The following is a 25,811-nucleotide window of genomic DNA, read 5'->3' on the forward strand; positions in this document are numbered from 1 at the left end:
GCAAAATATTTCTTAAATTTTCACCATTGCCTATATGCACTGTCTGGGTATTTAACAAAGGAGAACTTTATGTCAATTTCATTTGAAAATTTCATCTCCAAAGACTTCATAACCCCGGCCCAAATCTGAATATATTTTACTGTTTCACACGGCTATTAGAAATTTAGTGACACATCATCAGCAAAGAAATCAATCAAAAAGGGCAAAAACTGTCTGTACATTCTCTTGTCATGTATTAGCCTACAAGACACCCAACAAAGACTACACTGTTATATATTGTGTTTCTATTTGTTGGCATTCTAACTTTCATGTTAATATCACAGAGATAGACATTGTTGCCCATTGTGCAAGAGAGGCTGGATTGAATTTTAAAATATCACTGAATTCAGCAACTGGCCAGTGAGTCAATCGCGTGTACAGTCTGGTCTTTTTCCATCCGACACATGAAACACACACACACAGCTCCTACATGCATGGATGAATGAATGACACAGATTGTGTGAGCAGGAGATTCATTTCAACACATTCTGTCAGTCTGAAATGGGTGAAATGGGTGAAGAGCCCCTCCCTGTGCACACACACACCTCAGTAACCCAGTGCCCCGTCTCACCACACAGCTGCTGCCAAGTGTCCCACATATTGACACGAGTGTGTGATCTGCCTGCAGCACTATCCAACTACCAACACACTCAGCGACTTAGGCCCCTAATTAAACTCTTTATGTTCGCTAAGAATAGAAGAGAAGCCTATATGCCTTAAAGCCAGCAGGCCTTGACATAAAATAGAATAGAGTAGAATAGAGATGTGGGTCTATTTATAGGTTATTAAATTCTTTGTTAACAGAAAAGGGTCAGCTCTTCATATCAGAATAGAGTTATGGGGGGTATATCACTACTTAATAATACAATGCTAAATAACAGGCCAGGCTAAAATATTATATTATATCAAGACTTTTGAACTGCATATTGTTGGCATTAATATGATTACACACAGCTGACATATATTATTTTACAGGAATAGAACAAGTAGAATACAGAAGAGGGTCTATTAGGCATTAGAATGAATAGGGTGTAGAATAGAATTAGATAGATAGATAGATAGATCAGACTAATTAGATTAATAGACTATTCAATTAGTCAAACAGATTAGGGACTACTACTCATTACAATGGTAGAATAGAGTGTAGAATAGAATTAGATAGATAGCTAGATAGATAGCTAGATAGATAGCTAGATAGATAGATAGATAGATAATACAATTGATAGGACAGATCTATTAGGGTCTATTACTACTCATACAATGTAAAATATAGAATCATGGGGGTAGTATAACATGATTTATTAATAATATAGCCTAATACAATATTAATATAAATGGCTAATATGATTATAATAGCAGAGGCACACACCTGAAATCATGCAGATATAGAATAGAAATAGAAATAGGTGTGGGTCCTGCATGTAGGCTATTCGATCAGCAGAACATAGGTCTATTAATACCTCAGATCATGTTACAATATCAAAATAGAGTATAGTGTAAAAAAATATAATGTGATCTCAATGAATAGAAATGAATAGGATTAGAATAGAATAGAATAGAATAGAATAGATTACAATAGAATAGAATAGAATAGAAATAGAAATAGGTGTGGGTCCTGCATGTAGGCTATTCAATCAGTAGAACATAGACCTATTAATACCTCAGATAATGTTACAATATCAAAATAGAGTATAGTGTAAAAAAATATAATGTGATCTCAATGAATAGAAATGAATAGGATTAGAATAGAATAGAATAGAATAGAATAGATATAATAATAGAATAGAATACAATAGATATAATAATAGAATAGAATAGAATAGAATAGAAATAGAAATAGGTGTGGGTCCTGCATGTAGGCTATTCAATCAGCAGAACATAAACCTATATTAATACCTCAGATCATGTTACAATATCAAAATAGAGTATAGTGTAAAAAAATATAATGTGATATCAATGAATAGAAATGAATATGATTAGAATAGAATATAATAGAAATAGAAATAGGTGTGGGTCCTGTAGGATATTCAATCAGAAGAACATAGACCTATTAATACCTCAGATCATGTTCAAAATAGAGTATAGTGTAAAAAAAATATAATGTGATATCAATGAATAGAAATGAATAGGATTAGAATATGATTAGAATAGAATAGAATAGAATAGAATAGAGTGGTGTGGTTTTGTCAGCATCCCTGTAACCATCCCCTGACAGCTCCAGCATGCAGGCCGGCTCGTCGCCGCTGCTTGCCGGCCGCCTGATGACAGACGCACCGCTGCTGCTGCTGTCAGGAGAGGAGGACCGTAAATCATCCGGATCAAGAGGAGACTCACTCACCTCGCCTCGCTCGATCCGCTCCACGATGCTGGCGAACTCCGTCATGTCCTCAGAGTCCGACATGGCTGCAGATGGTGGTGGTGGATGTAACAGCAGTAGTCAGCAAACAGGAGGAATATTGAAAATGTAAAAAAAAAAAAAAAAAACACACACACACAAACAGCAGCTAAATAAACAGGATGAAAAGCTCCACAGCTTCACAGGAGAGGTGAGATAACATCAAGAGAAGAAGAGCCGCTCCTCATCCTCATCCTCATCACCATCCTCTCTCCTCCCTCTCTCTGTCTCTGCTCAGCCGTGTGTGTGTGTGTTTGTCCGTATAAAGTCTACAGTAGCCGGCTGCAAGAAGCCAATTTGATTTTAGTTTGCCTCATCTTGGAGGGAAAACCCCGCCCTCGTCTCCTCACAGCATCTCCCTCCTTCTTCTCTCTCTCTCTCTGACTGCATCATCATCATCATCATCATCCCTCAGCTCAGCTCAGCGGCGATGTCTCTCCACTCACAGAGCTCTTTGTATTCCTCATGCTCTATCATACATCCATCAGTCACTGGAAACATAATCTCAGATTAAAGCTGCTGGATGGGGGGTCGAAATCTGTTGCATTCAATCAAACTGGGCATTTTTACGCATGGCTGTGCAGCGCGCTCCAGTGTGCGTCTATTGCTTTATATGGGCTGATTTCTGCTCATTGCGACCCAAAATACAGTATGTGACTGAAGATGGATCCTGTCATGATGGATATACATAGAGACCTGGCTGCTGCTGCTTCATGCATGAGCAGGAATGTGAGGCGAAGCCGGATTAAGTTCGTGTGTTTTTTTCTTTTTTTTTCTTTCTGGCAATGCCACTTGTTCCGCGTCACCAGATGGCCTCATGGCTTCATGCAGACATATTCCACCCCATTGAGCATGTGGAGGGAGGACAAACAGGCAGACTGCCCTGACGGAGCAAACGGTGCATGACAAAACTAATAACTCATCTACTTACTGACTGACTGACTGCTGTCTCCAAAAAAAGCACTGAGATAATCACTGGTTACTGCAGTGGAGCATCATGGGGTCATTTTGGGGAAACAGCTGTCATCTCTATAGTGAGATGGAAAATCTTAAAATGAACATTATAACCTTGAAATTGGGGTGGAGTTTAATCTAATAAGGCATCTCTTTTTTTTGTTTTTTGACCTTTATTTAACCAGGTAAAATCAATTGAGAACCAATTCTCATTTACAATGATGACCTGGCCAAGAGGCAGCAGCAAGAGTATAAAAACACAGTCCACACAAGCGACACAATCAGCACAGATACAGTACAGTATGACAAACATACAGTATGCCATGACAAGACATGAGAAAATGGCTAAAAACAGCATAGGTAAATAAATAGGTCAGAAAATAATAAACACTATGTACAAAAAAAGGTGGATTACTGGATGTTCTTTGTAAAATTGTAATGGAAGAGAAAGAGAGAAGTGAGTCAGCAAGTACAGCAGTCAACTATGACCTGTTGCAGCTTTTGTTTGAACATGTGGAGAGATGTGAGAGCTGTGAGTTTGAGCGTCTTTTGTAGTGAGTTCCAGTCATTTGCAGTGGCAAAATGAAAGGAATTATGGCCAAAGACAGGCATCTCTTAAATATATAAATTGAAGTCTATAACTAATATGATACAACTTTTCATTTTGCATCCATAGGCAGCTCAGTTTGAGAAAAAGGACACATACAACAGACATACTGTTACCATAGACAGACAGACAAGTAACACCCATCAGACAAAAACACAAAGCACAACACCTTTATTCATACATAACCCATTAAAACATTACCATCTGTCCTCTGGATTTACATGTCAAGATGGACTGATGGACAAAAGCGTTCTTTAGCCTGATGCGGTTAAATGTAGGGACTCTAAATCGCCTCTAATGGCTTTAAAGGTCCCATATTGTGCTCATTTTCTGGTTCCTACGTGTATTTTGTATTTCTACTAGAACATGTTAACATGCTGTAATGTTACATGTGTGTAAGCGGTGTAATATATAAGCTCATTGGTCAACTACAGCACATACAGTGGCTATATCCACATATTTTATGGCCACTTCAATAGACTCTTGGGGCAAAGATGAGTGCGGTGAGTAATATATATCTGTGGAGATGACACTTGGCTGCCCCATAAAAAGCCATATAACTGAGCCCCAGTGCCCTCCACTTGACTGAATAATCAATCAAATATATTGATTAGTGTGTTTTTACTAAGCAGAATTGATTTAGGTTAAATAACTACAGAGAAAACAAGCTGTTGCATAAGCACATACGTCAACCCGGAGGCCTGTGGATCATTAAAAATGAGTCATTCATATCACATGATGATGTAAAGGGTAAACACACCACAGTTTTTTTCTGCAGTGGATGGCAGAGACTCTGAGTCATAAAAGTTAACCAAACCAAATTTTAGCCTCTCCTACTTGGTGGCAATATAAGGTTACATGTCTCGTAGGGCCGTCTGGTGCCACCCAGGTGTAAGTTGAACAGGGAATGATATAACCACACCCAAACTATGTCATGGCAGCATCTCCTGAGGGTTGTAATATGGGTTGGGCTGCATTCACAATGGAAGAACAGACATTTCAAACCTTATTTTTCCTTTTTTAAATTGCTTTCTAAACTTGAAAAATGTATGTGTAAAACGTATGATAAATGACTGCTAACCTCTACATACAGATTAGATATTTTAGTACCACTAAACCACATTTGTCTGGATCGTATTACCTCATCAGTGCCAACAGTGAGTTCTGTGACTGTGCTATGCAGCTCCCACATGGGACTCTATATGTGTGTTTGCATGTGTGTCCTCCCTCTGTATCCGGCACAACTCCCCTTCCCCCCATGCTTTTAATTATGTCTTAGTCACTGACCTAGCAAAGAACAGAAGTAAAAATAATCATCAGACTGCGTTACTCTAAAGCTCATCCATGTAGGATGAAAAATGAAAGGCAATTGAGGCAAACTAGGCAAAATGATGACCAGTTGTCGTGTTTGAAGTTAAAAATAGAGCATCATCCCTTTTGAGTCATCCAGCCACAGAGTCTACTGCAAAAGTAATCATACAACACCCTTATTTTCTTTTTCCTGAAGGAAAGACAAAGTGCTCCACCTTAGTCTACTAACATCTTAAATAGGCTAAGGAAAGGAAAACGTACCTAAGCCTGAAAGAAACACCATGTTTGACCCAGGACAGACATGTTAGAGACAGATGTACTATCTAGTAGAGGTAACTGTCTGCCTCGGATTTAAATTCTACCTTTCATCAGAACGTAAAACCTCTTTCTCTGAAGAGTAAATAACGAATGTCTTAACAGGAATTGGAAATTAAGAGTTACAGTGGAACAGTATGGGGCCAAACGTAGATCCAGATCTTATGGGTGAACTAAGTAATGGGAATATTTTAAATTACTTTCCTTTTTTCGGCATGTTTGGATGCAAGATGAACATGTGTTGTAGAGCAAACTGAGATCCTATCAGATTGTCTCTGAATGGAGAATGCCATTAGTGGCCATGTTTTGGTCCACCCATCACTTGTCAGCTATGACATTTTATAGGGATATTGATGGTCCCCAGGGGGTTGATAAGCAAGAGGATTTTTGGTCCCATTGTTTTTGTTTTTTTAGCAGAATACCTAGAAAAAGACTTCACTGAAATACATTGAAAGGCCATGGGCCAAAGAACAAGTGATTTGAGATCTGGATTTATATTTTGGTTTTGATTGTGAGGTTTCTTGCATGATTTTGGTGACTCCCATGACCTTTTGTTTAGCAACACCATCAGGCCACTAATTCCTCCTTTACAAACACTCTGGTACATGACGAGCTGTATATAAGAAGTGGACGTAGTCACTCATTGGTTTGTGGACTCCTGTTTTGATGCCTCGAGTTTGGCATTTTGACCGTCGCAATCCAGAAGTGACGTGAGAGGGTGGAGCTAAGTACAACACTGAATAAGATGTTTTGAGGCGACCAAAAATGTTAATATTAACTTTCATGAACCGAAAACAAGGGTTTAAGTTCTACGACAAAAACACAGACAACGCCGTGGTAGCGACCTGTCAATCACAAGGTAGTCACGCCCTAAAGCATACCGTGCTTTATGGTCTATTTGACTCTAAATGGGACCATAATTTACTAGATTAACATCATGCTGTATTGAAGAAGACTTGAAACTAGAGATTGAGACCATAAACTCATGTTTACAATGTTTCTTATTGCAACCAGAGGAGTCGCCCCCTGCTGGCTATTAGAAAGAATGCAAGTTTAAGGCACTTCTCAGACCCGGAGGTTGCCCACTGGTTACATGACAAGTCATCACAAAAACGGTGTGATTTCTCATAAATTTGCTGTGAATTCTTTGTCCCTTGGTGATAAATCTTTTATTAATCTCTGTTTTGGTGACTCCTAGAGCCACCATCAGGACACATTGTCCATTTATAACAAGATATTTGATATAACAAAAAACTAATTTGCTTTAGAGCAAGTGAATCCTCGTGATTTCCAGAGGCAAACCCTCTCTTAGCACCTGTTTCAGGACAAATTGTGAACTTTGCAGATGACATTAGTGAATTGCCATGAAATCTTCGGAGCACATTCATGCTCCCCGGGGCCATAAAAAGCCTTTGACTTTAAGTCTCGACACCAAAAGCAATCCTGAGATCACACACTGACACCAGAACAATTGTAAAATTTAGTACGTGTTTTTATTCACCATAAATACAGTATGCACCGCCAAGCCAGAATCAACATCATTGCCCTCAAATTCAAAGCTGAAGGACTATAATACATCACATATCAACATTTGCATATCCAATCCCTCGAACCGTCTCACTGATGTAACTGTAAACATTTTTTTTTTATCATCTTGAGCACTTGCACAATAGAAGTCACATATTTATAGACATTTACATATTTATCTACACTCGATCTCTCTACAAAGCATAGAAAAAATAAATTCCGTTACATTTATCGTTACATTATTTATTATTACATTATGTATATTAGTTGATAGAGCACGGGTTTCATGGCATTTTGGCAGCATCTCAAAAGACTTGCACATCTCAGGAAAATCCTACTGCAGCTTCCACTGCAGCCATCTTAATAGCGCAAAGCCTCGGTCCCCTCTGTACATGCTGTGGGACTGAGAGCAGCGACTGCAGCGTGATGTAGCAAAAAAGGAGATGCAATAAAACAACTGCTGAGATGCAGTAAGTGGCAAATCATCATCCCCTTTGTTTAAGTTGAGTAAGCATTTATGAGTTCTGTCTCAATGAATTCCTCCCTCCTTCTGGAAATACATCATCGATCAGACATGAAGCGACAAGGTCAGATTCTGGTTAAACGACCTCTACCAGCTTATCTCTGATTGATTGGATAAGTGAACTCTACAAAAGATGGGAGGAGTAGGTGTTCCACTTCCTGAATGTTTTGCTAGGATTTTGGATACACCTTTCGTCTGTCCCCTCCAGAGAACTCTTGTATATTCAGTGCATTTCTTGATAACAACAGCCAAGCTAAGCCCAATTTAAGCATGCTGTACATGTAGTGAAATCACAAAAAATGAAGAAGAGAGCATTCAGAAAGCGGTGACCCAGAACAATGCTACGTGAGGCACATTTCAGAGTCATGTTTGAGAGCGTGGTCTCGCCATGTGACTTGGCCTATGTACACTAAAGGACCCAGCAAAGGAGGGTTGTAAAGTAGTAAAAGAAGATGCATGGGAGACGTGGTCGTTCCCGTTCAGTGCATTTTTGACTCTCAGATTTAGGACTAATTTACAAAATAGATTGGTACCAGAATATTATACGGAGAATAACTATCTTAATCTAATTTCATTGAGCTTGTATTTGTGTGTCTGAGGCTCAATTCAGCAGCAGTAATGAAAGTCATAGCTGAACTTTCCCAAAGGTGAAATTATTAAAAATATTTTATGGTAACTAACAGAAACATAAAATATAATGGCAGGAGAGAAGTCGTCAAGAGGAACTGTAGCAAAGCCTTCCGTCTTATAGGCAAAACAGCAACATAAAACAACACAGCAATATAAGATATAGTTGGCTAAAAAGCAATTGTTGTGCACCAAAATAAGGCTATATAACACTGGGGGTTTGGTTGAGGTTTCAGAGAGGAGAATCCAGCCTCCGACAGTTCACTTTTAATAATAGATGTGTCAAATTATTTATTTATTCACCTCTCCTCTCCTCTCCTCCGATCTGCTTTCCTCTGTCTGCCTGCTCTGCTTTCTAAGTCTGAAAAAAGAGGGCAACTTGGCGGGAAGGGAGACAAGGCCAAGTACAGCTTCATTTTAGATGGTGGAAGGAAATCCACGGAGGCGATATTATATTTTCATATCCAGTCAGAGCTGGTGCTAAACACAGTGAACTCCCGCAGGTAACATGTTGGAGACAGGCCACTGTATTTCTGCAGTGTTGTTGTCTCCTCACTTGTCATCTCAGGGAGCAGGTGTTGGCTGTGACAGTGTCTTATAATGAAAGGGTGTGGCTTCAGCAGGGGTAATGGAGGAACCTGTGAAACTGGAAATGTCCCTTACTGGATATCAGAGCATTAATGTGTCAAGAGGAACAGCTCAACTTCAGTTCACTATGTGTCACCATGTTCAAGGATCTTATTAGGATATAAAACTATAGCTGAGCTCAAGGGAAAGAAGGCGCAAAGGTTGCTTGAGTGAGCTGTGTGACAGTGGGCTTGTAGGACTCAAAGGGACGCGTTGTGTTGGATAACAGTTGTTTCCGTAACCTGACTCTCTTTGGCACATTCTGCTCATGTGCATTGTTCTTTGTTTTTTGCCCTGCGTCCTTTCTGTTCTGAAAATAACATGTCAATTCCCAGCGCGGTTCAGAAGAATAAATTCCCCCAAGTTATGAAGCCACTGCCTCATCTTTCTCCTATTGATTTCAGGCTGACTAGTGCCTTACAGGGAGTGCTGATGCTGGTGAAGGAGGGTATGTTACTGGGATCAGTTCAGGGTTCAGGAGTCAGAGGGATATGCTGCTAAAATTGAAAGTTACTACCTTAGGAAAGGGATTTTACCCTCTTTTTTAAAAGGCCCAATCTATTTTTCTGTTAGCCTCTGGAAAAATGTAAACAATAAATTATATTTTTTGTGATCTGAAATGATAAAGCCTGGAGATAAACTATTTTTTTTTTTATCTTCTTTCTACGACTTTTTGATTTTTTTTCTTTAGTTATAGATTTGTCTGTTGGGGTGGTTGTTGGCTCTTAGCTGCCTTTTCTATGGATCTCACCCCAGCGGTTCTATTATCATTTAAGTCTCTCGTGACCACTGAACAAGGCCTGTAGTGGTGAAACTGCAGGGAGCTGAAGTGAGAAACATGGCTGGTATCACCTTTGGGACTGGAGAGCTCGAGGCTTTGAAGAGATTCAAGAGCAACGTGAGGATGGAGATGTTAGAGGGGCAGAGAGGCAAAACATATCGTATAGGGAGCAGAGTGCCATGGGCTGTTTTTTGTCTGAGGATGTTAATCTTAAAGTGATTCTGTCTCAACTGTGTCCAAATTTCACCCCCAAAATTACCTCTGGGCTGATAGCGGTTTTTGAACAAAAATGAGAAACTTATTTGCTATATTTTTGTAATATACAGGGACATGTATCTAGTTGATTCACATAAAATTACACCAGCCCACTCACTTCCAGCTACTGAAGCCACCAGTTACTGCAGAACCATTTAAAGACACAAATTAGCTGTTCCCTAAGCCGTCCTTGGGCTCTCAGTGAATAACGTTTACTTTGTTTCTTATGTCCTTGTGAGGTGAGTCAGTTCATCCTTGGCTAGGAAGGTTAACTGCAGATTGTGGTTGTTGACTATAAAGCGGAGCAGGACGCTTCCAAAACTGCATCTAAAAAGTTTGCAAAATTGAGGCATCTGGAATTTCTTCGAGTCTCCAGTGACTCAAATTTTACTTTCTGGCACATAATTTCATCTCCACAAACCACAATGCACATTATTTACTAAAGTATAATAATAAAAAGGCAGCAAAAAAAAAGTGTGGCGTATATTGCTTAACAGAAAAGTCACTTTAGATGGACTTAAAATTAGCTCCCCGAAGTTACTACTGTGTAACTGGGGTCTTAAAAACCTTCCTGATTCCTGAGGCCTCTCAGATGAGCGGCCAAACGTCTTCAAGACACACAGCAAAAGTCCAGCTGCCTCTGACTGACTACTGTTAGATGTTTCCCGGTTACTGAACCTGTTCAGAGGCAGAGCTGTGGATCATCCTGCTGTCAGTGCTGTCTGCTACAGCTGCCGGTGCTGTCCCTCCATGTCTGCTGCAGCTGCTGGACATGCTGAAAGGCTCTCTGGGTGATGTTAAGAGCTGGGTGGACCTTCCTCAGACTGGGCTCTCCGATCAGAGACAAACCGCACAGTCCTAAGTAGGCATGGAGAGGGTCTGGTGGACAGGAAATGCAGAGAGAGAGGGGAAGAAATGGGGAGCATAGCGAGTGAGGGATGAAAGAGTGAGAGAAAGGAGGGGAAAAGAGAGAAACTAGGTCAGAGATGGTAAACATGCATCAAGGCAGAAGCACCTGCGTGTGACAGGTCTGTAGACGTAATCAGAGCTAAGAAGACAATAATGTTTGTCACCTCACTTTCCATTACTGATGCTGAATCAATACAAAACAACAACAACCTAATTACCCATAAAAACACCATTATGCAGCATTGTATTTGTTGTACTGCTCCTTTAAGAAGATATAAATAATGCATAGAGTTGGCCCCATGGACCTTTACCTCCTCTGGGACCAGTGTAAAAGCTGCACAAGCCAGTAAATGGACTAGTAATTGAATTATAATGAAGTGACAGATGATTGGACACAGACATCAAAATCAATCAAAGCACCATTAGCTGCATCAATCAGGATTCATATGGATTCAAACTCAAGGTTTTACAGAAGAAGAAGAAGAAGAATGTCTGGATTTAATGAGGATATTTTTAAATTTAGGTTTTATATCACAAATTGTGATATAGGGTAATTGTATACAAAATGACACATGAAATAATTAAATTTAGGTTTTTAATTACAGCTAGTTCAGAATAAGTAAATTGGACAACAGAAATTTGCAGATCATTAACAAGGTAAGACCACGATATCATTCCACTACAAGTCGTTTAACAATATTATTGAATTATTGCCCAGCAGTACTTCAGAGTAACGGCCATTTATCTTATGATTTTGATGAGAATACTAAGTCTTAATAAACAACGTGCAGATCTTCATTGGTATATATACTATAATATAAGATGCCAATTTTTTTCTTTAAATCTGTAATGACCCTTTTTTTAGCCACTTGGGAGCAGCGGAAAACAAGTTGTGAATACAACATTGACATATCACTTTTTAAGTTGAAATGGTGAACTTGTTAGCAAACAGTTGCTTATTTACACAACCAGCAGTGACGGAGCAACATTGGCATTCATTTGGAGTTGTGTTTTTGGCTACCTGGCATATGTAAGTCCAGTACACACAGTACTGGTACACTCTGTGCTAGTTGTTTTTGGTCTCCACCAACTCTTGAGAAAAATATCTGGCTCTAAATGCTCCACTATGTTCATCAGCTCGTCGCTAACTGAGTCTGTCTGCTGTTTGTTGCTGAGCAGGTAGTGTAAAGTGGGTTTTTAGAGCATTTTTGCTGAAAATAGCTGCCTCCTGCTGCATTTTGATTACGAAAACTGTCTGCTGTTGAGGTTATAAAGGCGGAGATTCCCGGATACAGCAAGGCTTTCCTCTATGTTGCTTTGGCCGTTCTGTCAATTCTGTCAATTCCGTCAATTCCGTCAAGAAATGAGCTCCGCTGTGCTGTTCAGTTGGCAGGGATTGCTTCAACAAAAGCTGTCGGCCAAAACAGGAGCAAGTTGTGTATGCGGCATCACATACTGTTAATCATATTACCTAATCGGAGAATGGATTTTCAGAATAGAAACCTTTCAAACTAATCAATACAGGACACTTTACAAAAGCAATAGCAACAGCAAATTCTTATGTTTTGATCTTTGGTCCATCACTTGTGCAATGAAAAGAGCTGTGGATCCGTTTCTTGGGCTCATAAGAACAGATGCTTCAGACTCAATCCAATCAATTTGGGTTGAAATTTTAACCACCCTGTTGCTACATAACACCAACTGTTCCTAACATGAAATATCAAAACTGATGTTGATGACCTGAATTCCTTCTTAAAGAACAACTGTGAACAGAACCAGGTTGTGTGAAATGTTCAAAGAACATCTGTTTATATTTGGTCCAGATCTGCTTGACAATTACACAGCACCACCTTCTTTTGTTCTACGTTATTGTTACCATCCTATCTTCCCAGACCAGATCCTATACATCAGTAGCGGTGCACAATAACTGCTCTGTTCAAGTACATTCAAGTCCAATGCTATCTGTACCCATGCTGCAAAAGAGTCCCTTTTACTTCCTAAAACCCTCTTTTGTTCAGTAATATTTATGAGGCTTTTGTCAATACAGCTTCTGTTTTGCGTCATTGTTTCTTCCAGCCTATATTCCCCGCCTTGTTCCTGTAATGTGAGGAGGAGCTTGATCTCCTATGTCCTCTGGCTACCTATGAACAATCGCCTCATCAATTACGCATCACAAGGGCGGGTAAGAACACAAGAACACATACACAAGCATGTGCGCCATTGAAGTTTAAGATTACAAGAGCTTTTCCATTGATCTCAAGTAAAACTGCCAACCACAACTCCACCCTGACCTCTGTGCACCTGTGCAGGGCAGAGTCCAAACTGTTCAGCCCAAAGAGAGGAAAGAAAAGAAATTGAAACTGCTTAGTTCCAACATCGTTTTTTGTCCTTGATGAGATATCTTTGAAGCTACTGGAAAAATAAACAGCAACAATAAGTTGAACAGCAACCTCTACATAGTCTAATTGTGTTTCCACCACATGGATATTAAACATGCCATTCAACCCCACCAATGTACTCTACTCCTGTTGCCCTTACAGCTGTATAAGCACATGGGATTTGGGATATGGGAACAACTGTAGAATCTGCGTTTTTTTCACATTAAACTCTGTGAAATTACAGTTGAGTTCGACCAAGGCACACTTGGTGATTGTTGGAAAGAGTAACGACGACGGTTTAGGTGAGTTTTATTTGGTTTCTGTCCAGTTTGAATGAAGTGTTTTACGATGCTCCGCTACATACAGCTGATCTAAACATAAACAAAAATACACGTGGATGACGGCGCAAGCTGAACGGAGAGGGAGACAGAGGTCTGCACTCTCCGAGTACCATTCTAGTTCTTACTTTGACAGAAATCCCCCTACAGATACAAGAAACATTAACACTGACACAAGACCCATATAAACAATAAGGGTGGGGAAAAAAATACAGCTGAGTATCTTTTGCGTTGGCAATATTGTATTAATACACGGACATCAAGTATCGATCTTTTATTATACAAACTATTAACCTCTTAATAATCCGACGGACCGCCAGCGGGACCGGCCGCTATTCTGTCTTTTAGAGGTTGTAGCGGGCTCAGTCTTAAAGCTAGAGTGAAGATACTGGTATCATATCAAACTACAAAACCCAAGGAATCGATTGGTATGAACGATGCCATGTTATGTTAGTCGGGAAGAACGCTAAGTAATTCTCAAAAGTTACACTACATTTTGAAAAACAGGCAAGGCCATTTTCAAAGGGGTCCCTTGACCTCTCACCTCAAGATATGTGAATGAAAACTCTAAGATGAACTGAGTGAAAACTGTATCTCATTACATAAACCAGATGTTGACAAACGGTAATAACTGTTATTGCAATACTCGCAAAATGTTTAAAATCAAATTAAGATTGTATCGTGATATTATCGTATCGTGCGGCCTCTGGTGATTCTTACCACTAATAAACAACCATGACAGTATTATGCAATCGTCTTTCCTCTAGTGTCTTTATATTTGCACTCTATCTAGTGACTGTGAGCGTCTATTGCAAGATGTTCCTGTAATAGCCACCTCTGCAAGTCAAATCATTTACCTGGATGGCTGTCCGGCCACTTGGCGAATCCCCCCACCAACCGATCCTGCGTGGACAGGATGAAGCTCCTGTTCTTGTCAAAGTTCGTATACTGGAAAACATCTAACAGCTGGGAAAGAGGGACGGTGGGGGAAGGGTGTGAGAGAAGAAGAGGGGAAGGAGAGAGAAGGTTTACCATGACATTTGGGAGCAAACACAAAAACTAAACAACTATAAATCACAGAGTTGTTCATTACTTTTCTTAATCATTATGTTTAGAGAGTGAGATAATGCTTGTATCATTGCATTCAATTTCACACAAGGTGGGTAACTGCATTCTCCATCTATACAGATACTAGTGGAGGAAGCATCAAGCCTTAATGTTTGCCATAGTGCACTTTTGCCATATACAAATATTTTGTTTGTGTGTGCGTATTTGTCCCTCTGGCACAGTTTTGACCCAGAAATTCACAGTTTCCCTGCATCGTGTTTGTTTATGTGCGTGTGTGTGTGGCTTACTCATAGCTAGTTGCAGTTTAGCTCACAGTTTTCTGGACCATGTGTGTACCTCTGGCATAGTTATGACCCACATGCTGAAAGGTTTGCTCACAAGTTCTTTTTAGGTTGTGTGAGTACGTGGCGGTGTGGGTGTGGGGGGGGATTAACCCAGTTGTTTCGACAGTGCAAGTTTATACAGTGCTATTTAAAAAATGCCCCATGTTATTTAGTGCATGCCGGTACACTTTCCAAAACTACCCTCTCATGAGAAAATTGTGCAAAAGTGCAGAAAATCTGAGGCAAAATACACTAAACATGTCAATGCATGCAGGAGTCTGTATGTGAATACGTGTCTGTTACACCGGTCTGTACCTCTAGCGTAGCTCCCACCCAAAAGGAGTAGCATGTGTCTACAGGTTTGTTGGGGCGCCCGTGGAAGCCGCTCTGCTGCCTCATGATGCACCAGCGCCGGATCCTGTCAAGCTCTCGCTGACTCAGCGCCTCCTCCAGTCGACCCATTAGACACAGAGAGGCTATGGCGCAGTACGTCCAGCCGCCTGGAAACAGGGAGGTGCATGTCACATACACAGTGGATAACGACGACTCATGACACAAATTAATTCAATTAATAGAGACTAATGATTTTTGCCAATGTATTAAAATTAAAAAGTGGTTTCAATGGTTCATCCCGACATGTTTTGATGACAGACAACTAGATGATTACAGGGCGCTGCAGTAAAAACGGAGGGTGTGTCTGCATGTGGGCTCTTTTACTGCCAAATATTTGATAGCATGCAGCTACTCTTACTTCACACCTTTCCTTTGAAGCTATCACAATGTGGCGATACCTTGTGTTTCGTATGAATATAAAGAAATTGGGGCGGTCAATCGATTAAATATTTAATCACAATTAATCGCATGATTGTCCATAGTTAATCACTATTAATCACAAATTAATTGCACGTTTTTATCTGTCCAAAATGTAGCTTAAAGGGAGATTTGTCAAGTATTTAATACTCTTAGCAACATGGGAGGGGGCAAATATGCTTGCTTTATGCAAATGTATATATATTTTTATTATTGGAAATCAATTAACAACACAAAACAAGACAAATATTGTCCAGAAACCCTCACAGGTACTGCGTTTAGCATTAAAAATATGCTCAAATCATAACATGGCACACTCAAGCCCTACAGGCAACAACAGCTGTCAGTGTGTCAGTGTGCTGACTTGCCTTTGACTTGCCTAAAATTGCATGTGATTATCATAAAGTGGGCATGTCTGTAAAGGAGAAACCATGACAGTTTTTCCTTGCCAAAATTAAGCATTTGAAGCGTTATTCAGCCTCCTTCTCCACAAGCTAGTATGACATGGCTGGTACCATTGAATTTCTTAGGTTCTAGTTTCACATGATACTAGTATCTTCACTCTGAGCCCGCTACAACCTTAAAAAGTGAGCTATTGAGGAAAATGGCTGTTATGGCTGCTTTTTTTTTTATACTTTCCTGCACAATAATTGAAAACTTGCAACTGAAATTGAATGCAGAGTGTCTCTACAGCTCATACAAACATGAGTGTGTTCATCGATTGATGACAGGCTGTTATCAGTACAGCCACTAACCCAGGCAGCAGATCTCCATCACCCTCTACAACCCAACTGTCAGCTGCTTTCATTATCACCACGCCTTTAACTCATCCATAAACATCACCACCATCCCTGGCTGCTTATCTGTGTTTGTGTGATGGAGAGAAACAAAGAAAAGGTGGGGTGAAGTGTGTGGGGTCAGGGGTGTAAATCTGCCAAACAAACATGTCTAGCTCACTATCTGCTGGAAGCACAGGAAAATCGGGGGCGGGGGGGATGAACATAAATCTGAATCAAACACAACTGTGGGAAATCCAAAACAGTAGGTTGGGACAAATATTCACACCTGAAGGCAACTATTTCATGGGCCACAGTACGTTATTCATGGAAACCAACAATTGGGAATTTTTCCAAGTGCATTTAAGGGAAAAAAAGAAGTCTTTGGAAAACAAGAGTGCATAGCCTAAAGATGAAGAAAATCCTGGAAAAGGAGGAGGCAGTGAGATAAAAGCCAACCACACTGAATACATACACATGGAGAAAGCTGATTTATTTCCCTGGCACCCTAGTGTCTGTAATACCATGTTTCCCATATTGAACTGCACAGAAACACAATAATCTACAAAAACAGTGCAAATTTTAAGTCTGTGCAATTTCAAAGTGCACAGTGCGGGAGGTCTTGAACAAACACACACTTCAAGGGTGGATGGGTAATGAGCATCTACTGTATGTCTCTACTGATGTGTAATCAGCACTCAGAGAGTTGGCTGGTTTGCAGAAGAGAGCGGAGTCTCAATGAAGACTGTAATCATAGAAGTTTAATTTATCACAAGGAGGGAAATTACACAGATGCTCTAGGATCTGCTCTTTAAAACTGTTTTATTTCTGTTGATTTAGTTCATGCAGGCTGTCACAAAGTTGACAGGAGATGCTACCTAGGAAAGCCTAGGATGAAGGCTTTTGTGTCAGAATAATAAGGTTTAATTTGAGTGTGGGTGTGTGTGTGTGGGGGGGATTAATGAGGACAATGTATCTACAGCGATGGATTTTAATGGCTAATCCTTTAAACCAGTTACTCCCATCAGCCACTTTCATGCCCTTGACTACAACACCGCCAACGCACCCATAACATTTGATCTGATATGAACCTTGATGATATTCATAAATCAGACGTTTAGATCTGAGCTACGTAGTGTGTACATTTGTACTCTTCTTCTCCGACTTACCAGACGACCCCCTGATGTGCATACAGCTTTCAAACTCACATTTTTGACATCTGTAACCACTGTATAAACCATTACAAGATAATACTCACCATGTGACTCTCTCCCGGCTCCCTGGCCAAATCCATTGTCGTACGACTGTGTGGAGGACAAAGAAGAGCCATTTAATTACAAGCAATATTTCATCAGTCATGAAAGGCTAATGTGAGCGTGGAAAGAGATTAGCGTCAGAACTGCATACACTTTATTCCATGTATTTATTCATACTGAACCTCTCTCTTAAAAGCATACAAATACAATTGTGAGGCATAGTTTAAAACTGAATTTTAAGATGTCCACCCAAACAAACAAACAAACATTAACATGCCTTCCCAGCTGTTTTAACTGAGAGCTGCTCAAGTGTGATGTGTCATTCTCAAACTGAGTCTTGAGGCTTCCCTCTTGTTCTTACTGGTCAAGTCACAACTGGATGCATCATCAACTGGCATGCTAACTTGTTGTATTTTTATCTTTCCTTTATTCTCGTATTTAGTTGTGTTGCAATCAAGCGTCAGCAGTTATAAATGGTAAAATGGTAAATGGACTTTTCTAGTCTACCGAACACTCAAAGCGCTTTACACTACATGTCAGCATTCACCCATTCACACACACAGTCATACACTGATGGCAGAGGCTTCTATGCAAGGTGACAAACCTGCCCATCAGGATCTAATCTAAATGCTCATTCACATACGGTTGGCACAGCCTTCGGGAGCAATTTGGGGTTAAATATCTTGCCCAAGGACAAGGAGGAGCCGGGGATCGAACCGCCAATCTTCCTGAGTCACAACCGCCCCGTAATAAAGATAAAGAACACATTGAGAAACCATCCAGCAGAGCTCTGGGTCCTCGGAGCAGGACAGAAACCCAATATATATGATAAGATGATTTAAAATAAGCCAGGTCTAAGTTTCATTTTTTACTTTGTATTGTTCAGCTAAATTTCACATCATTCAGTTAGTTTTGTTTGGTATCCAACAGCTACAGTACAATCTTGTTTAGGCTTTACTCACACTTTCATTTAACTACAAATGTTAGAAATGTTGCACAATAAGTGGTGATGGTCCCAGATGTGTTTTTCTTATATATTTCAGTCTAAACCAAATCTGCGTTCCAATACCCATACTACCATACAATTTGTCTGCCTGAAGAGGATTTAGTATGTCTCAATTAGAGCTGTATTTATTAAAATATTTAATTGTGATTAATCGCAAATTAATCCCACATTTTTTATTTGTTCAAAATGTACCTAAAAGGGAGATTTGTCAAGTATTTATCACTTATATCAACATGGGAGTGGTTAAATATGCTTGCTTTATGCAAATGTATGTATATATTTATTATTGGAAATCAATTACCAACACAAAACGATGACAAATATTGTCCAGAAACCCTCACAGGTACTGCATTTAGCATAACAAATATACTCAAATCATAACATGGCAAACTGCAGCCCAACAGGCAACAACAGCTGTCAGTGTGTCAGTGTGCTGACTTGACTATGACTTGCCCAAAACTGCATGTGATTATCATAAAGTGGGCATGTCTGTAAAGGGGAGACTCGTGGGTACCCATAGAACCCATTTTCAGGTCAAGGGACTCCTTTGAAAATGGCCATGACAGTTTTTCATCGCCAAAATTTAGCACAAGTTTGGAGCGTTATTTACCCTCCTTTGTGTCAAGCTAGAATGATATGGCTGGTACCAATGGATTTCTTAGGTTTCCTAGGTTCATATGATACCAGTATCTTCTTCTAGCTTTAAAACTGAGCCCGGTACAACCTCTGGAAGATCTATTTTGTTAATGCGTTAAAGAAATTAGTGACGTTAAAACGAATTTGCGTTGATGCGTTATTATCGTGTTAACTTTGACATCCCTAATCACAATACATAGTATGTCAAATGCAGTATGCAAGCCAGCATGCTTTTTTGGCTATTCTGACCCACAATCCTCTGCACAGCGGATATATTAGCAAGAGGGTCAAAGTTCAAGGCGCAATGTTTTGATGAAGTAGTATGTCCCAATTGTATGCATACTACATGCAACAGTACGTACTTTGTAAGAGCAGCTGCAGTACGTACTAAAAGATATAAGAAAAAGTGATTCCTGTGATTTGGAACATATCTCAACTTTTTTATTCAACAGAGCTGTTAAAAATGAGCACGCTCCATGACCTTGTTTTGGGACTACACATGAGGACCTGGTTATTTCTGTTCATAGAAAGAAAAGGAATAAGGTTTCATCAACCTGCAAAACTTGATCACTTGCTTTTAACACAACCTTATGTTCCCTGAAACTGTGACAAGTTCCAAAGCAATAGTACAACAGATGGCAGTCACTTAGGAAAAACTAACAAGGTTGAGTTCTTGTCTGTCTGTGTGTCTGATCATAACAATAAGGTTAGTAAATGGAAACCTGGCGCCGTCCAAATGGAAGTGAAACTTCAGTGTGGCTGGTAACTTGTCTACTCTCCTGGGATTTTCAACACAAAACCAGCTATCATCTGGTGGTTTCTGTATACTCAATCACCAACAAGTAACTTGCATTGCCAAAGATATTTTGGAATCCACCCACCAGTATGTGGCAAGTGGATAAATATACTTTTCAGACATGAATCACAGTTATCTGTTAACTAATTAACGGAGCTTTCTCTCCCTCTCTCTCCTGCTTGTGTGAGAGAGAAATAGAGAGTCATACACAGCCTGCCCACAATAGAGAAACTATGTAATGAAACACTGTTAAATGTCTTCAACTTAAAATAGGCTGAAGTTCAGAGGTGAATGGGACCATCTCTATGCTCTGGGGACTTAAGTTGTACAAGAGACTGAGATGACACTGGAGCATGAAGACAATACCTCACACAGTCTGCATTGATGTCAAACTCACGTCTGATGGAAAAACAACTGAGGCTAAAGTAAAGGTTGAGTTACACATCAGTCAACAATCTGACAAACATATCACTCAAGTGCCACATCATAAAATTGAAACGTGTTTTTCTCCCGGTGAGGTGGAAAAACCTCTGCTGCAGCTTTAAGACCATGATGCACACACACATTTATTATAAATGAAGTATTTCTAGGCAGAGTGCCACCTACAGAATGTGGGTGGCCTTTTATCTCCATTCAAGTGGAGAGGCACTGCTTTGAATGGTGCAGAACAGAGGTTGTACCAAAAACGTCCTATTCTCCCTACAGTTTAATGCCTCATTCTATGGTTTTAACATCTACTCACCAAACTTCCTCTGATGTACTCAATGGCCTTTTGGATGTCCATGCCTGACCAGTCATCCAGCATATAACAGATACTAGCTGCACAGTAGATAAACCGTATATCATTTTCACTTCCTTCTGGCACTGCGTAGAAACTGGAAGCAAGAAGACACACAGACACAAGAAGACACAAAGACAAGAGAGTTACACACAGTTGAAACTTAGCTGAATGTCTATGTTCAGAATTTGTAGCATTTAAGTCAAATTATATCATAAAATAAAGCCTGTCAGCTGAAATGGCTAAAGGGTTAACTCAGATATATTTATGTCTGAAGATAGTGTTATCTGCCAGACATGATATACACAATGTATGTGTGTCTGAGTGTTTGTGTGTGTGTGTGTGTGTGTGTGTGGACAAAACGGGAGTCTATGTCAGTCCGCATTAAGACCGCTAGTGTTCATATGACCTCAGGTACATTTGAGTCAGAGTTAAAGTGCCAGCGTAGATCAGAGTGTAAAGTGTGCAAATTTGTGTGTGTGTGTGTGTGGGTGAGTATATTTGTTCACTAACCTGCCGTCCTCCAGCTGCAGTGCTCTGAGACCAGCCAGACAGGCCTGTTTGTTCACACGGCTCAGGTCGTCTCCCAGTATTAACAGCGAGCACAGCCCGGTGTAGGTCATGGCTACGTGGCCACTGTCATATGGATGGAGCACACCTGGACCCTGAAGAAAAATATCAAAATGAGATATTATTCATACAACTTATTAAAAGAAACACCTGGTGGGAAAAAAAAGCAGTTTAAAAACAAAGACAAGACCAGACAGATCAAGTATTTAGCTCTTTACAGACAGCTAGAATAGACCTTTTTGGGGAAATGACTTGGGTTGGCAATGCCATTATATCCACAACTATGTCTCTGTGGGGATAGATAAGTAATGCCAAATGTGACAAACACATCTATTACAATAACTGGTAATATTACATCTGCTGAGATGATTCTAATAAAACAGGAAATGGCCCAGATCCCCTGATGTGAAAGAACAGATTGGTAAAATAATGACTACGTTTACATGCACAAAATATTCAGTTTTTTGCCCTTATTCCAAAAAAGACAATATTCCTACTAATCTGTTTACATGGCTAATGAAAATTAATATTAGACTAATATTCCCGTTTACATGCAGCTGTCAAAATAGGATTCTTTAAAAGGTCACTGTTGCTGTATCTGCGCATATCCAAAAAACGGTTGATATCCAAGTCTTTCAAAATGTTTAGGCGTGTTTCTCCTTCTGTCCAGTAAATGTGGGCTTTTCTTTTGGACATGCATCTCTACCCCAGCCTTGCAAACTGTTGGATGGATAGTTGGTTTGTGTACAACGCACAGAGTTGGCCGTAAACAGGCCAGAGCCTGTGTGTCACAAGCTGTGGTAAAAACCCCAAGTGAGACGCATATTCTAATGTGCAGTATTCATGTCCAAAGAATGCTCCTAAAACCCGAATAATATTGGCATATCCTACGTGTTTTAATTGGAAAATGCTCCATTCAGAATAAGGCCTAATTCGGAATATCCAAATGAAATATACTGTTTACATGGCCCGTATCAAATTCAAAATATTGTCATATTCTGAATAATAGTAGAATATTAGTGTGCATGTAAACAATGATTAAAATGGCTTAAACATTTTGAGAGGGATTAATCCAAATTGGAAAATAGAGAAACGTGATCACAGCAGTGAATAGGTTTACCCAAAATATATCTTTAGACCAATACAAAGGGGAGGGGGGGGTTGCTTTACATTTTAAATGTAGGACACTTGGCTAAACTTGGGATCAGGTCTAAAAACAGTGTGTGGTAAGGCAGTACCTTAGTGCTGTAAGGAATTCCAATATGTGACGATCCTCGAAAGCCACAACGACTAAGGTTCGCTTCTGGAAGAGAATAACAGGAGAAGAGAAGGTAGAGATGTTAGACAGGATTATGAACTGGTAAACATCAAGAGAAACTGGAACAAGAAAGCCCTACTCTGTTTTACTGTCTCACAAACTAGGTCTCACTCTGTCTGTATTGACCTTCTGCAAGGTGCTGCAAAGATGCTCAGCTGGTTTAAAAAGTGTACTGCTGCCATCTACTGGCCATTGTAGAAACATTAGATACGGCAGAACCCAATTAACAAAATGTCATCATAATGCAAAGAGTGAACAATATGCTACACTCAGTTTCAACATATGTCAACCTAACTACTCTTAGAACAATGATTTTGAATGTTGGACACATCATATCCCTATTTCTGATTGAAATGGGTTACAATACATTGATCATGTTGCACTACATGATCAGAAGTGCAATGCTCACTTATTCTTGAATTTGTATTCAAGACAGAAAACGGCTGCAATATATTTGTGTATTTTTAGCATTCTAATGTCGAAAACAAAACTGCTAACTAAATTTTGAAAATGGTACCTACAACAACATCAGGGACAGAAATGACACATTAGGAAATCTCAAGTGCCTCCTAAGCTGTATTTTCACCTAATAACAGAAAACCAGGCAAGACACCAAACATATGGCAGCAGCAAAAATGAGACCAATCAAGCGTGGCTATCCCGACATGGTTTCTGTTGGTGTCTTGAATAATGAACAAACTGGGCATCTAAACAGATGGCACAGAGCGGCTTGAAAACAAGTCATTAAATATTTAGAGACAAACATTTCCTGATGAACAGGGGTACGGTTGGAACAGGAGAGGTGAGGAGGACCTGTGGAGGCCAAAATCTGTTTCAAAATCCAAAAAGTGTGAAAATATTTCACATACTTTGAAGTTTGAAAGCTCTGAAGTTTTCCCTCTCTCCCACCCTGATGAAACTATAGACCCTTACATACACACATTCCATAACATTAAGAGAATAATTTACCTCAGATATTTCAGGAAGTATTTACACTTGTCACTTCCACACGAAACTCTTTGAAGTTTTTTTTTATGTGTACATTCACACACCACCATCCACCTCACTAAAGCTCCCTGCCCTGGAAATTATGAAACCTTGAGTACATTCCAAATCACATGAAGCCCTGTGTGTGTGTCAGAGGTGATTACGCTCCATTCAACTTACTCATGATGTTATTAGTTGCTTTGACAGCAACCTTTTGATTTGCTGCTTCATGTGAACCTTTGTTATGTATGTTCTTATTGACTATGTATTCTTGTACTGCAAAACCTTTTTTATGATTAACTAAAAGTGAGAAGATATGAGACTTACGGTCCTCTGTGGGCAGAACCTGTAGCGAGTAGATCCACTCAATCATGGTATTCCTATCAATCACATCCAGAGCATCCAGCACATCGAGACCAGACAGGGCAAAAAATATGATCGTTAACCTGGAAAGAGGGCAGAGAGCAATCTTATTAATGAATCATTTAATATTGATGGACAGAAGGAGCCACATATGCAAGCTACAAGAATGAATGCATGGTCAGTGCTGTGCATCAAATCAGAGAGTGTCACATTACATTACTGGGTGATAAAACCAAACTCAATAGAATATATTAAAAAAAATAGCCTGATTGGCTAACAATTAACGTTGGTTGTTTAAGTTCAGCTTGTACTGCAGAGATATGTGTTAAGTTTACAAATGAAGAACCTGTCCAACTTACACATTATATTTTCCTTTAAGTTCACTTTCAAATTAGCCTTACTCCTATGATAAAATCACCTATTAATGTTTACTCATTTAATATTGATGGACAGAAGGAGCCAAGCAACAAGATATGAATGAATGCATGGTCAGTGCTGTGCATCAAATCAGAGAGTGGCAGTGAACAGTCACATCACATTACTGGGTGATAAAAGCCTGATTGAATAACAATTAAGATATTAATGTTGTTAAGTTTACAAATGAAGAACCTGTCCAACTTACACATTACATTTTCCTTTAAGTTCACTTTACAAATCACTTATTCCTATGATAAAATCACCTCTTAATGTCCTCTAATTAGTCTAAAAGCCAACCTGTCATAACTTCACAACCACTGCTGCTGTTAGCAAGCTAAGCTAAGCTAAGTAGCATTAGCCTCCATTCAAAGCGGATGAGCCTCTGCTAGCTTGAATGCTAATCAAGTTCTTCACTCAAACACAGAAACTAAAGCAACATGTGTTGTTCCAGTGAATGTACCTGGTTGTTTCCAGCGAGGCGTATCTCTCAGGTAATATCTGAAGTGTTCTCTGGAAGAACCGTACATGTCTATCTCTTAAAAAGTCTATTTGCTCAAATGCTTCAAACTGGCTCTCCTCTTCCGCCATCTTTGCATCCGCACCTATGAGGAATCTTTTCCGGTACGTTTGGTTTTCAAAATAAAAGCTCACACACTGCACATCAATGTACAGAACAGGGGTAATTCAGAAGTTTTATATTCCTATTGAAGACACAACCAGTACACATTATACAAATTGTATTGTTCCACAGAGATTGCATAAATATAGACCTGAGATATCAGATATGTGTTTTAGATGTGGTATAGAGGAGGGCTTTTATTTGCATTATTGCACCTGGTCATGTACAAAACTTAACATCTTTCTGACATTATGACAAGACTTACAGGATTTACCTTCCCATTGGATCTGCAAATTTGCTTATTAGGGAATTTCACAGTCATTAGTACACCTTTAAGAAACTTTCAAAAAAGGTTTTTAGAAATAGCTCTATGCATCGCCAGGAAGTGTATATAGCAATTACATGGAAGTCTGATTCCCATCTCCTCATATCTAGATGGCTTCTGGAAATGAACAGATGCATTCCACTTGAAAAGATCACATATACCCTGAGAATTGAATAC

The 25,811-nt window shown here is 39.6% G+C and overlaps 2 protein-coding genes across 3 annotated transcripts in view; both read right to left on the reverse strand.

Annotated features, from left to right (window-relative positions):
- Positions 1-2,660, reverse strand: part of trim36 (tripartite motif containing 36) — a 38,447-nt gene extending 35,787 nt beyond the window's left edge. The window contains exon 1 of one of the 2 annotated variants that reach the window (XM_037778701.1): positions 2,378-2,660. In XM_037778701.1, the coding sequence (XP_037634629.1) occupies positions 2,378-2,440 (63 nt within the window). In that variant the 5' untranslated portion in view covers positions 2,441-2,660. The remainder of the gene's footprint in view (positions 1-2,377) is intronic. The other variant, XM_037778702.1, reaches the window with a different exon arrangement.
- A 4,435-nt stretch (positions 2,661-7,095) lies between these two features.
- On the reverse strand, positions 7,096-25,317 carry pggt1b (protein geranylgeranyltransferase type I, beta subunit). Its single transcript, XM_037778249.1, has 9 exons — positions 25,151-25,317; positions 24,238-24,356; positions 22,844-22,908; positions 21,549-21,700; positions 21,000-21,132; positions 17,822-17,867; positions 15,293-15,477; positions 14,444-14,552; positions 7,096-10,840 (listed from the first exon to the last, which is right to left on the reverse strand). The coding sequence occupies exons 1-9, from the start codon at positions 25,276-25,278 to the stop codon at positions 10,674-10,676; spliced, it is 1,104 nt and encodes a 367-aa protein (XP_037634177.1). The 5' UTR covers positions 25,279-25,317; the 3' UTR covers positions 7,096-10,673.
- Between the last annotated feature and the right edge of the window lie 494 nt (positions 25,318-25,811).

Source organism: Sebastes umbrosus, chromosome 8, assembly GCF_015220745.1.
Source record: "Sebastes umbrosus isolate fSebUmb1 chromosome 8, fSebUmb1.pri, whole genome shotgun sequence".
Classification (NCBI taxonomy): Eukaryota; Metazoa; Chordata; class Actinopteri; order Perciformes; family Sebastidae; genus Sebastes; species Sebastes umbrosus.

Excerpts from the sequence above, each read along its gene's own strand:
- pggt1b (XM_037778249.1), bottom strand. The coding sequence starts at position 25,278 with ATGGCGGAAGAGGAGAGCCAGTTTGAAGCATTTGAGCAAATAGACTTT. Across the intron at positions 21,133-21,548 it reads CTGCAGCTGGAGGACGGCAG|TTTCTACGCAGTGCCAGAAG; the intron begins GTTAGTGAACAA and ends TCTTGCTTCCAG. Across the intron at positions 17,868-20,999 it reads AGTACATCAGAGGAAGTTTG|TCGTACGACAATGGATTTGG; the intron begins GTGAGTAGATGT and ends TCCTCCACACAG.